Genomic DNA, 13,429 nt, shown 5'->3' with positions numbered 1-13,429 from the left:
GAGTTAAAACCTTTCTTCAATTTGTAAAGTCTTAAGTCATCAAATTCATGACTTGAGTCAGACTCAAGTCCTACGACTTGAGTGAACACCTCTGGTGGCCAGCTAAATCACTTTCTCTGTGTAAAAAAGGTGTGTATGTGAGGATAACACACAAACGTTCCTGTTCCTGTACCTACATATTCATAACTGTACCGACAACAACACATTCTGACCACTGACTGCTGTACTTACCTTCACGTTGTTTGTGTTTATTCTAACATTATACACTGTTTATACTGGGCACTCACTGCTGAGGTCAGCCATTCTAAACAACTTTCATGACTTTCTTTTTTGCCCAGTATTGAATGAATTATGATAAGAGGAAATATATGAACACGTGTTTTCTTCTTTCATCCTTTAATGCAGGACCAGTTTGATTTCTTTTGGGTCACAAACTACTATTTAAACAAGTAAACACATGAATATCTCGGTGCATCCAGCAGTAAAGGCAGCATAGAGTCTTTTTTACACAGTGATAGGAAACACAGCAGCTCACAGGACGCTCCACACACTCAGGAGCTGGGATTTAAAAAAAAAAAAAAAATTAATGATTCTAATCTTCACAGGTTTGAAAAAAAATAGAAGCTTCTTTAGAACTTTAGAACATCAATATTTGTTGAGATATTGAGAATTCCTGTTTCAAAAAACAAATCTTGCGGCAGAAAACCTGACAAAAATGACAAAAGCATTAAATTACTTACTAATATCATTTTATACATTAATGATCCCAAAATACATTAAATTAACAAATACAAGTACAAAAATACCATTTATTGTCTAGTTTATAGTGTTTGAATAAACATTACATAAGTTATTTTATATAAAACAAAAACAAACATGACTAATGGGTCAGACTTAAATGTAGTCATATGTTGCCCATATGTTTTAAATATAAGGAAACATATATGTTTGCGATGTATGGGAGAAAACAACAACAAGGCTTTAAAGATAAATTCAACTCCTATAATGTTTTATTCCTGAATTGTCTGTGTTTTCGTTTATGTTTAATCCACTCAACATTAATACTGTATTTTCCAGGTGACAGGGAGCTCACAGTGGCCTCGGTTTACAGAGCTGATATCCTGATAAATTAGTGTTTAATTAAACAGCTCTAAATGATGGACAGACCGCACATCTCCTTTAGTGACGTAACTGAGCCTCAGTATTTCAGTATTTAATTGTTTGGCACCCTAAACATCTCTATATCATGTATTTGAGCAAACATTCCTTCAGTCTGCTTTCATTAATCCAACAGAGGAGCTCTACAGTCAGCCTCACCGAGACGATGAGGTTTACACAGAACCTGCAGTCTGGGATGGAAATGCACTAATCTGAGTGTTACGATAACCTGTTCTTTTCTAAACAGCTTACAGCACTTCCTCTTGCTCTTACATGGGGAAAGTACCAGGAAGCATTTATCAGCAGTTTTTACAGTCATACTCTTCCATAATAAGTGCATGTGGCCTAAAAACTAAACACTTCATGACGAAGCATGTAAATGTATTCGTTTAAAACCCATATGCAGTTGTATTATGTAGTCATGCTGCATGTTTCACAGTCACACAGTTAGCTTACTTCAAAATGTCTTTTTCAGTAGATTCTGAGAAAATCTGTGTGTCTGATGTTGTGCTTTGTGATTTTGCTTGGACCACAGAATATTAATTGCTGGTAAATTCTGTTCTAAGGAATTTTGGTTGGGCTGAGAAGTATTTGTTTGTAAAGTCTGTGCCATGGCATATTGATTAGACCAAAAATGCCATTGCCAGTAGATTATTTCTGTTGGTCCAAAAATGTTTTTGTCAGTAGATGCTGTTCTAATAATAATACTGGTTGGACCACAGCGTTTTTATTACTATGTTCCGTGCTGCAGAGTGTCAGTTGTACCTAAACATCCATGTTAACAAATTCCGTGCTGAGAAATATTGGTTGGACCTAAAGATCTTTGTGGTTGTATCCCGTGCTGCGGAGAGTCAGTTGGACCTACAGATCTTTGTGGTTGTATCCCATACTGTGGAGAGTCGGTTGGACCTAAAGATCTTTGTGGTTGTATTCCTTTCTGCTGAGAGTCGGTTGGACCTAAAGATCTTTGTGGTTGTATCCCGTTCTGCGGAGAGTCGGTTGGACCTAAAGATCTTTGTGGTTGTATCCCGTGCTGCGGAGAGTCGGTTGGACCTAAAGATCTTTGTGGTCGTATTCCTTTCTGCAGAAAGTCGGTTGGACCTAAAGATCTTTGTGGTTGTATCCCATGCTGCGGAGAGTCGGTTGGACCTAAAGATTTTTGTGGTTGTATCCCATGCTGTGGAGAGTCGGTTGGACCTAAAGATTTTTGTGGTAGTATTCCTTTCTGCAGAAAGTCGGTTGGACCTAAAGATCTTTGTGGTTGTATCCCATGCTGCGGAGAGTCGGTTGGACCTAAAGATTTTTGTGGTAGTATTCCTTTCTGCGGAGAGTCGGGTGGACCTAAAGATCTCTGTGATAATATCCCGTGCTGTGGAGAGTCTGTAGGACCTAAAGATCTCTGCGATTGTATCCCGTGCTGTGGAGAGTCTGTTGGACCTAAAGATCTTTGTGATTGTATTATGTGCTGAGGAATATTGGTTGGACCTAAAGATCTCGGGGTGGGGTGTCTCTGTACGATCTGCCGCTCCACCTTAAATCCTTAGCAGTCAGTGCTACAGTGCCTAAGGTGGAGTGGAAGGGTTCAGTGCTGAGCTGTGGCTGCTGTGTCAGTGGGTGTGGGGGTGAGTGTGCGGAGGCTGCTGAGCTGGTAAATGAGCTGAAATGTTGGGTGTGTTTGGTTTCAGAGCCTCACTCTCTCTCCAAGGACTTCTCCAACGGTTACCTGCTGGGAGAAGTGCTGAGCAGGTACCAGCTGCAGCAGGACTTCCAGAGCTTCTCCACCAACAGGTCTGTACTCCTTCTATACACTCTCAGAAATAAAGGTACTAAACTGTCTCTGGGGTCAGTTCCCCTCCTGTCACTGGGGTGGGACCCTCAAGGGTCCATCTCAGTACCTTCAGTCAGGGAACATAACTGAACCATAATCCACTGAAATGATATGTTCTAAGCTGTACTGACTCCACACACCCCGTCTCGTCTCCAGGCTTTTATTTTACTGTTCTGTTTAAAACATTCGGTTATGAAAAGGTACAAATACGAACTTTTCACCTGGAGAAACTTATTTAAGGTTCACAATCAGACCTTAAAACCACCTTTGAGGAACATTTACACTGTTTGTACCATGATGAAGGAGGAATGTACCTGAACAGAACCTTCATTTCTAACAGTGTATGTATGTATGTAAATATAAAAATGTACATGTATATATGTGGCCAGTTTTTAACTTGGATTGATAAAGCCGGTTAATAACGCTTTAAAGTTCATTACACTCTGTAAAGGTATTGCTAAGTTGTTGTTATGGTATCCTCAGAGGTTAAGAGGCTAAGGTGTTGCTAGGCTGTTGCTATGCTATCGTAGATGGTTATTAAAGTGTTGCTCGGTGGTTACTATGGTACACCATGTGATTGCTAAGTTATTGCTAGGTTGTTCTTATGGTATCCCAGGTGGTTGCTAAGGTGTTGGTAGGTCATTGCTATGTTATCCCGAATGGTTGTTAAGGTATTGCTAGCCAGTTACTATGTTATGCCAGGCGACTGCTAAGGTATTGCTAGGTTGTTGTTATGGTATCCCAGGTAGTTGCTAATGTGTTGATAGGTCATTGCTATGCAACGGTAGGCGGCTGCTAAAGTGCTGCTCAGCAGTTGCTTTGGTATCCCAGGTGGTTGCTAAGGTATAGAAGTGTGTTCACTGTAGAGGATGTGTTAACTAATTTTCACTTAATAAAGTAGACAATAAAGTACTTAATAATCATTATGTTACATAATATTTATCAGAGTTAGGTGACAAAAAATCAAATATATATATATATATATATATATATATATATATATATATATATATATATATATATATATCAATATCTTTACTTTTATTTTCACTTTACTTTTACTTTACATTCAGTAAAATGCTTTGACAGTTTAGAGCTATTTTGGCAGGTTGTGGATAAATTAACATTAGATATGAGTGACAATATGTGCATTTTTGTGTCCATTATTTTCTTAAGAAATGGTTTAATTAACACATATATCACATTATTCCATAATACCTTATGTCAGTGCATTTTTAAAGCATCAAAATAAAGTTAATTTTAGGCACTTATTCGTACGAAAGACTGAAAGTGTCAGATGGTGCTGACATCCAACCGCAAATACAGAGTAAATAAAGTATTAAAGAAAATATATCGCATACAAAATTACTTTATGTTTGAGATCATTAATATCACGCCATGTCACATAACAACTTTTAAAGTGTTAAGCATGCTGAAAAAATTTAAATTCTGATTTACTGGAGTGTCACACATCACAACAGACAACCCAAACTTTTATTCTGACATGCTTTTAAGAAAGAGGCCAGGGCATTACATCCTTAAAGACCATCATGGTGCGTAGCCCTGCCCACTCTTTCTTAAAAGCATGTCAAAATAAACCCTGTATTGGTGGTTGAACTATTTTGCAACGTTGTGATTTTAACAATTTTAAACATGAAATCATGCCAAACTATTTCATGTAGATTTTTTTGTAAATACAAAATAAACGATCAGCAGGACATTCACAAATACCGAAAAATCTCCTTTTTTAGTTGTAGTAAGTCTGGTTTGGTTCATCAAAACAGGTGGCGCAATCGCAGGAGAAACATGAGCATGTGTTATTATTATAATAATGTTTATTTATATGAAAAAACAAGGCACAGTTGATAACTGTAAAATCTAATGTTATTTATTGATGTGGTCGCGCCATGCGACATTTTCTTGGCGGTGAAACCGATCCTGTAAAACTGAAATTATACCATTATAAAAGCTATGAAACAACATGGTGAACAAATTCCTGCAGAAACAAAAATTCACATCAGATGTTTTTTAATAAGAATTTTTTCAGTTATTATTTTGAAAACCTATTTTTCATTGGCCCATAAAAGTGCTAAGTCACTAGCTCTGTCCACTCTTTCTTAAAGCATGTGAGAATAAAAGTCCTGTGTTGTCAGTTGTGCTATATGACAGTTAAATTAGAATTTACGTTTTTATTTCACGATGTATGAACAGCACCCATGATTTTAATTGAATTGATTAATGAAAGTTTAGCTTCTGTCTCTTTTTACTTTCCCTTTGACCTCAGCATGGGTAAAGTGGTGATGCAGGGCCAGCCAGGGGCAGCCACTCGCCTGCTTTACCAGATCTACATCCTTTTACAGAAGAAGAAAAGATCAGGCGTGATGGAGATCATGCAGCCCGCAGCCACTGCCAGACTGCACTGCATAGAGAACCACATCTCCACTCAGGTACACACTCCACCAGACTGCACCACATAGAGAACCACAACTACACTCAGGAACACACTCCACCAGACTGCACCACATAGAGAACCACATCTACACTCAGGTACACTCTCCACCAGACTGCACTGCATAGAGAACCACATTTACTGACGTTAAATGTGTGGATAAAACGTATCCTGTTACAAACTCCACCAGACCTGCTTTTCCTGCATCACCAGTGCCCCACCTCTTTGTTGGCACTCGCACAGGTGCCGTGCCACACATCGTCTCTTCCTCTTTATTTTCTGCCTGCCATAGATCCTCCTTCAGGCACGTTTCAAGTTGTAATTACTGCTGGAGCAGTACCAGCCTAAGCGCTAGCATGAACGCATTCAGCACTATGCTGTCATGAACCACTGCCAAAAACTCCCTGAAGGCGAGACCCACCATAGTCTCCATATCAGCGGTGAGCTGACTCAGCTTCTCTCAGCGCTGACAAGTCCACCTCTGAATGGCTCAAAAGAAAGAAAATTAAGGTTTTGGAGAGGCTGAGTCAAAGTCCTGGCTTGAATCCCATTGAGATGTTGTGGCAAGACATCAAAACAGCATAGCTACCAGTATAACTGCATAGCGACCAGTATAGCTACCAGTATATGTAAGTTTCTTACATTAAAGTCATAAAATTTCTTCATAGTTATGTAGTCAGGGACAGAATATTAGGTAAAACTAGGTGTAAATTTGCTATGTTGTTAATTCTGTTAGTCAATAAATTTAAAAAGTGTGTACAATTCAATTACAAGTACACAGACTTACCAAGATTTTAAAACAATTTAAAAGACTAATGTAATGACCGCTTGAAAGATATCATGAAAAAAAAAAAAGATAACCTTGGATAAGGTGCTACTGAATTACGTTTCATAGTGTGATGCATGCTTTTAAGCAGTCTAATTCGACCAGTTAAGTATTAAACGATCTTCATGTGTGTATATATGATTTTTTTTTTTTTTAAATGTGGCAATGTCCAATTTCAGCAGTCACATTACAAAAGAATTTGTGGTGATTTTAAGGTTAAATTCAGTCTTTTTGTTCTGTCTTGATTCTTCATAGTATACATGTCTTGATTACTGTACATTTCTTTTAGGGTGCAACAGTGTGTCATTTCAGTCAGCAGTGGGGAGGATCTCCTATTTGCCTGTCCATCTTCATCCTCTTTCTGAACTGTTACCTCAGCACTGCCTCATCTCTGCCCTTTACGGCTGCACCTCTCTTTACAGACAGACCCTTTGCAGTCATATGGAATGCACCCACCCATGTGTGCAAGAACCTCAACATCTCTTTGGACCTTTCTGTATTCCAAGCCGTAACCACCACAACAGGTGAACCTGATCAGTTTCTTTTCCTCTTCTACACCAATAAACTCGGACTGTATCCATACATAGATCCTACTACCAAGAAGGAGTACAACGGGGGTATTCCCCAGAAGGGAAACCTAACTGCTCACCTGGAGAGAGCCTGGAAAGATATCATCCAGTACCTTCCTGAGTTCAAACCTGGCTTGGCTGTGATTGATTGGGAATCATGGCGTCCACTGTGGGCAAGGAACTGGGACTCCAAAGACATCTATCGGAAGCAGTCCATTCAATATGCTCAAGAAAAAGACCCATCTCTGTCTGCTGCCAATGCTGTTACTGTTGCCAAGGAAGAGTTTGAGAAAGCAGCCAGGTCATACATGATGAAGACAATGAATCTGGGGATCAGACAATGTCCAAAGTACCTCTGGGGCTACTATCTGTTTCCAAATTGCTACAATTACAAATGGGATGAGCCAGGGTACACAGGAGAATGTCCAGCAGTGGAAATAGCTCGTAACAATGAGCTTCTTTGGCTGTGGGAGTCCAGTACAGCTTTTTTCCCTTCTGCATACTTGCCACTCTCTCTGAAGGAAAGTCATAAAGGAGCTCTCTTCATCAGGGGTGTGGTAAAGGAAGCTGTGAGGGTGTCTGCTCTTCCAAACCTAATCTACACATCCCCTATTTACGTCTATCTGCGACCTCTTTTCCGTGATCAGAACAAAGAATACCTCAGTGAGGTAAGACTGCAGCTTCTGAATTTGATAAGGTAGTGTACTTGTTTATTTACAGTCACAGAATAGTTCTCAAATTTCTAATTCTTCTTTTCCTGTACTTTCACTCCTCCTCAGGCAGATCTAGTCAGGACTATTGGGGAGAGTGCAGCTTTAGGTGCATCAGGGGCAGTGCTCTGGGGTGCATCTGCTGACTACAACAACAAGGTAATATGGAATACACACAGTGCTATTTTTGAGAACAGCTAAAAGCTACATACTCAAAATGAGGAGGTGACTGAAATAATTTTTAGTCTCTAAGTTACTTGAGAAACCTCACACCTGGTGGTGGAACTGAACTGCCAACTTCCAATTTGAAAGCCAGCATGTGACAGTAAGCAGTTGCTGGCATGGAAAACAAAAGTTAACAAAGGGAGGGAAAACCAAAACTCATTATCTTTACCAAACTAAAATATAACATTTTTTGTCTTCACTATTTTCCTTTTTTTAAAATATGTAAGGTGAAAGATAACTCAGGAAGGACCAAAGTCCAAAGACTCTGAGCTCAAGAGAGTGAAACCAAACGTTATTAGCTAGATCAAGAGACAAATGCCATGTGGCAGTGTGAACTCAAGACTGAGGAAAGAACTGAGTGAGAGCTCTCTGTAATAAGAAAATACAAAGCTGACACTGGCCAACTCTAATTACTTAAAAAGAAGCTCTCTGTCTGTCCACACCTCCACTTCAGCCTTCTTTTCTGGGAACAAGGGAGGAAACATGCCTAGCAAAGAAGTGGGCAACTGGTGATGAAGTTAAGCAGGAGGTGCAACTACAGGTGTGATGGGATTGGATGGGGATGGAGCAGACCTGCTAGACATGTTCTGGGCTCCTGATTCTGGGCAAAGACCTCCTACGCTGCAATGCAGGCTCAGAAATTCCTATCCATACATAGCCATCAGAAACGCCTCCTCAGGAACTCCAATGTACAGGTTATTCTTGGATGCCCAGTGAAAGGTGAGGCATGCCCCCATTTGGAGGGTCTGAACTCGAACAGTCATACACTGTACATACTCTAAACATGTGGGGACATAAGTCTGTTTGGGGAGGCCACCTCCTGGGTCAGGCTTTCAACAAAGTGCTTCCTAGCAATCCCGAGTCCCCAACATAATAGTGTGACACTTCAGACCTTAGGGATTATATACTCTGGAGGGTGGTCAGAGGGTGGTCCATTCCACTACCTGGAGAGAGCATCAGTGTTAGTGTTCTTTGAACCACATGGTGGGAAATAGAAGGTGCCAGGGAGGAGGTTATAGTCGGGGCTTGAGCGTTGGGACAAGATGGCTCCCACGCCAAAATCTGCCTCCACTATTGCTGTATTTGAAGGATTGGGGCTACGGTCAGGTGGTGCTTGAGTTCTTCAAAAGCCTTTTGTGCCTCCGGGGTCCACTGGAACCTCTCCAATGCTTTCTTTGTGAGGGTGGCCACAGTGCTGTAATTCCAGATAAAGTGATGGTAAAAGTTGCCAGAAAGTCCAGAAAGCTTTGAACCAAGCAGAGTAAGGTGAGATGTGGCTACTCCACAGTGTTTTTTTATCTTATCAGGGTCCACACTCTGTCAACTCTTTGATGCAACTAATCCAAGCAAAGTGACTGAGCACGGAAAAGGGATTTGTCCAGCTAGACATACAGATGGCTCTTGAGTAAAATCTGGAGAATCTGCCTGACATGGACTATATGTTTGTCTAGACACTAGCTGTAAATGGCTTTATTGTCAAGGTAGACAAACACATAGTGACTCAGGGTCTCCTGCAGAACCTCATTAATAAAGCACTACAAGATAGCCAGGATGTTCATTAATTCAAAGGGCATGACCAGGTGTTCATAGTGGCCTGAGGGAGTATTGAATGCTGTCTTTAATTCTTCAAGGAAGAGTTGTACCCTGGAGGAGGTCTAAGGCACAGTCATATGACCTATGAGGGTGCAGAATTTGGGCGTTTTGCTTTCTAAAGACCTCCTAGGTTGTTTTAATCAGCTATGACTCAAGAGAGGTCAGAGCTAGCTAATGGAATGTCAACTGACTTGGAGGCCTTTCAAAGCAGGACATCCTATAATGGGACCTCCAACCTGGCATTGACCAGGTCAGCTAATCTAGGTGTGGACTGTGGCATTGCAATTAGTGGAACCCTAAAATAAGATGTAGCTCAGATGTGAAATTCACTCAATATGCAGGCTCAGCAGTAAGGTGAGGGGCCGGGTCTGCTGAGTGACCATTCCTGAACCGAGACTGGCCTTCAGTGACCGAAATCAATAAGCAGAAAATCTTCTGCCTTTTGGGGCAGGCCTGCTCTACCTGGGAGCTTGAGTCAAGGGACGTGGGTTTTGGGGGTGCCAGAGTGGACTGGGCTGAAAGTTCAGCCTGTTGGGTTTCTGTAAGGGTTTCTGCAGGGCACCAGAGCTGAAAAAATATTACAGGATAATACAGGATCTGCAACACTTGCCATGTTTACATGCAGCCTGATAATCTGTTAATAATCCGACGAATAGCTCAATTGGAATAGAATACGTCCATGTAAACACCTCAATCGGAATACTCTAGTCTGATTGAGGCCATTCAGAATACAGTTTCTATCCGACTGATCGAGGTGGGTAATCCTGTAAATAATCCGTGAAATAGAATAATAATATCCGTGTAAATGCCTGTATCTGATTACATTCCCAATCGGAAAGTTTAAGTATGTTCTGCATGTGTGTCACATCATAGTGAAAGTTTATACCGTTCATCATGGCGGAGCAGAAACTGGTCTACAGAGGAGGTGAAGTTAATGCTCTGGTCGGTGGTGGGACGGACGTCCAGCTTATGTGTCTCAGAACACGACGTCTTCCTCTCGGCCTTCTTTAATAAGGACATGTGAAGGAAGTTTTTCTGAGTCTGACATCATTTTAAAGCAGTTAAAAACAAAAGCGCTGTTCACTGCTGCTCGTCTCACTCTGATTGGACTCACGTGATGCTCGTTGTCATGGTAACGTCTACACTAAGCGGTTCTCTACACATACATGTAATTTTGGATCCGATTACTTGTAGTGATCATGTAAACAGAGATTTTTTCTATCACATTGTTGAGTAGAGTGAGAATAAACACCTCAGTCTTAATCTATAATCAAAATGTATTCAATCGGATTGGCAAAACAGAGTTGAACCTGCAGTCTCCTTACTGGGATGCAGAGCAGTAGAGGTTCAAAATTTATAACAGCTAACAACTAAATAGACCAGTACAAAAACTAGAAACTGGTTCTTGAAAAGAGGAGCTGATTGAAACGGCTCTGAACAGTTCACACCTGATCTTTTGACCTTTGCAAAAGTGGTGCTCATTGCCTAATTGCAATAATTTGAAAAAAAAATGATATTGTTAAGGATTATTGGAATTATTAAAAAGGAAAAAAAAGACATCTGAATCTAACTGGCTCATGGATGCATGGAGAAGATGTGTTACTATAAAAGTCTAACTACACTATAGCCTCAGAGACCCACGTTTGTATGGAATGCAGAGTGCAGAAAGAATGCTTTAAATGAGTTGTTAAAAAATGCATCAAATGTGATGCAACATTTATATAACTCCTGGCTAGGAATGTATTGGCTGCCACTTAAGGTTTTAACATTCAAATGGAGATTTTCTACATTAACATATGCATTTTTGAAATTTAATTGAATAAAATATTTGAATTTCAAACGTCATTTGCTACCCCTCTGGAAAGTTAAAATTTGAGGATGTTTGTTAAAGTACAGAGGACAGACAACCTGGACACTCCTCCATTAGACTGTTGTTTTATTTGACTCATTCTGTTTCTTCTCTGCCCTGCAGCCCTTATGTCAAGCCCTGGCTGCCTACTTGCCATCCACACTTAACCCTTATGTAGTCAATGTAACTGCAGCTGCGAAACTCTGCAGTGATACTCTGTGCCAGAGCAACGGACGCTGTGTCCGCAAGAACTCCAACTCGGACGACTACCTCCACCTCCACCCAGATCACTTCCAAATTCAGGCGGAGAACGGGAAACGCCTAGCTATTGGTGTACCTTCTCTAAGTGACCTTAAGTTCTTTGCAGACAAGTTTACCTGTCAGTGCTATGTGGGGAAGGATTGCTCTGCCAGCCTGTCCATTTCACCTCCCCAAACTCCAGTAGTTATTCAAGTGTGATTTAAGCAACTAGAAAGTTTTCTGTAACATAATTATGTTATGCTAATTTTAAACTTCATTAATACATGAAAGAACAAAATTTTTACTTTTTGAACATTGTGGCCACAGGTGGGGCTGGGCAAAACAGTACAAGGCACTTTGAGAGTTATTAAATAACTCAATCAGTGTGAAAAACAACAGTCAACTACAGCTGCCACACTTTGTGACAACAAAAAAATAAATAATGTCTTTGTGGTTAATCAGCTTAATCTCAAACTAAAATATGAGGAGAAAACTAACCTTTAAATTTTTATCATATTAGAATTGTTATGTTTACTCATTTGCCAAGTCTTCTTCTATAATGGAGCAAGGAATATAAAACCACTTCTTAATACCAAATCTCTCCAGATTTTTCCTCTTCCAGGGTCCTAGAACCTCTCTTTTGAACACTTCTCTTCAGCTTGTTCATCAGGTTTTCATTGGGTTTAGGTCAGGGGACGCAGATGGCCATGGGTTTAGGTCATGGGACGGAGATGGCCATGGGTTTAGGTCATGGGACGGAGATGGCCATGGGTTTAGGTTCGGGGACTGAGGTGGCTCCAAAACATCACAGATCCTCCACCATACTTAACAGTAGGAGTAAGGTTCTTTTCGTTTCATGCCAAAGCCATCTTAAATGTTTGTTATTTAAAAAGCTTGATTTTTGTCTCCTTAGACCACAGAACCAAAGTTGCATTCAAAGTTCCATTTGAACTCCAGGAGCTTGTGTTTGTGTTCAGATGAAAGAAAAGGCTTTATTCTACTAAATAGGTTGTTGGCATGGAGGAATTTTTGGAGACTCCAAAATTCCATAATTACTTGCAAATTTCCAATCACAATGCTTTAAATTTTGGTTTCTCTAATCATTCTTCTCAATGTGGGTAGGGGTAAGATAAACATACATTCACTTTCAGGCAGGTTCACTACAGCAACACTTGGTTTAAAGTGTTGCTCTAACTGAGAAGCAGGAAGTGACAGATGACCTTTTAAGAGTTCTTGAACACACAGGTATTTCATGAAGACATTAATGGTGTATTTCAGTGCAGGTTAAATGTCTCTCAGCCACTAGTTCCCTTCAGCACAATCATTAGCTATACCACACTGAAGAGTTTTCAGACAAATAGTCTGTTTAACTATATAGGTAGAATGACTGATTGATTTAGGGCAGGGGTGTCCAGTCCTGGTCCTGGAGATCCAGCCCCAATCAAAAACACCTGACCCAGATAATGAAGGCCTTCAGGGGCATCTGAATATTAGAGCAAGCAGTGTTTAATCTGAACTCTCCAGGGTGGTGAATCTCCTGGGCCAGGAGTGGACACCCCTGATTCAGAGTTTTGAAGATGTGTTTTTAAATCTAGCAACAGCAAGATAGCAATCCTACTGAAGTCTAGTCTGGTTTCTGAAAGTAACTACACACACACACACACATCATCTAAACCGCTTATCCTTCTGGGTCGCGGTGGGGTGCTGGAGCCTATCCATTGGGCAGAAGGCAGGAAACACCCTGGACAGGTCGTCAGGGCAGACAGACAGACATACACATTCACACACAGCTAGCAATTTTAGCATGTCCAATTGGCCTGACTGCATGTTTTTGGACCGTGGGAGGAAACCGGAGTACCCGGAGGAAACCCACGCAGACACGGGGAGAACAGGCAAACTCCACACAGAAATGACCCTGGTCGCCCGGCCGGGAATCGAACCCAGGCCGTTCTTGCTGTGAAATTTATATAAAGGAAGCCTGA

The 13,429-nt window shown here is 40.8% G+C and overlaps 1 protein-coding gene across 1 annotated transcript; it reads left to right on the top strand.

Moving 5' to 3' along the window:
• The first annotated feature begins 2,448 nt into the window (after positions 1 to 2,448).
• Positions 2,449 to 13,175, top strand: LOC118827486 (hyaluronidase-5-like). The gene is made up of 5 exons (XM_036598861.1): positions 2,449 to 2,946; positions 5,271 to 5,433; positions 6,551 to 7,498; positions 7,610 to 7,699; positions 11,331 to 13,175. Exons 2-5 carry the CDS (start codon positions 5,272 to 5,274, stop codon positions 11,664 to 11,666), a joined length of 1,536 nt encoding a protein of 511 aa, XP_036454754.1. The 5' UTR covers positions 2,449 to 2,946; position 5,271; the 3' UTR covers positions 11,667 to 13,175.
• Positions 13,176 to 13,429: the final 254 nt, after the last annotated feature.

Source organism: Colossoma macropomum, unplaced genomic scaffold (assembly GCF_904425465.1).
Source record: "Colossoma macropomum unplaced genomic scaffold, Colossoma_macropomum, whole genome shotgun sequence".
Taxonomy (NCBI): Eukaryota; Metazoa; Chordata; class Actinopteri; order Characiformes; family Serrasalmidae; genus Colossoma; species Colossoma macropomum.
This window is presented reverse-complemented; position numbering and strand designations above follow the sequence as displayed.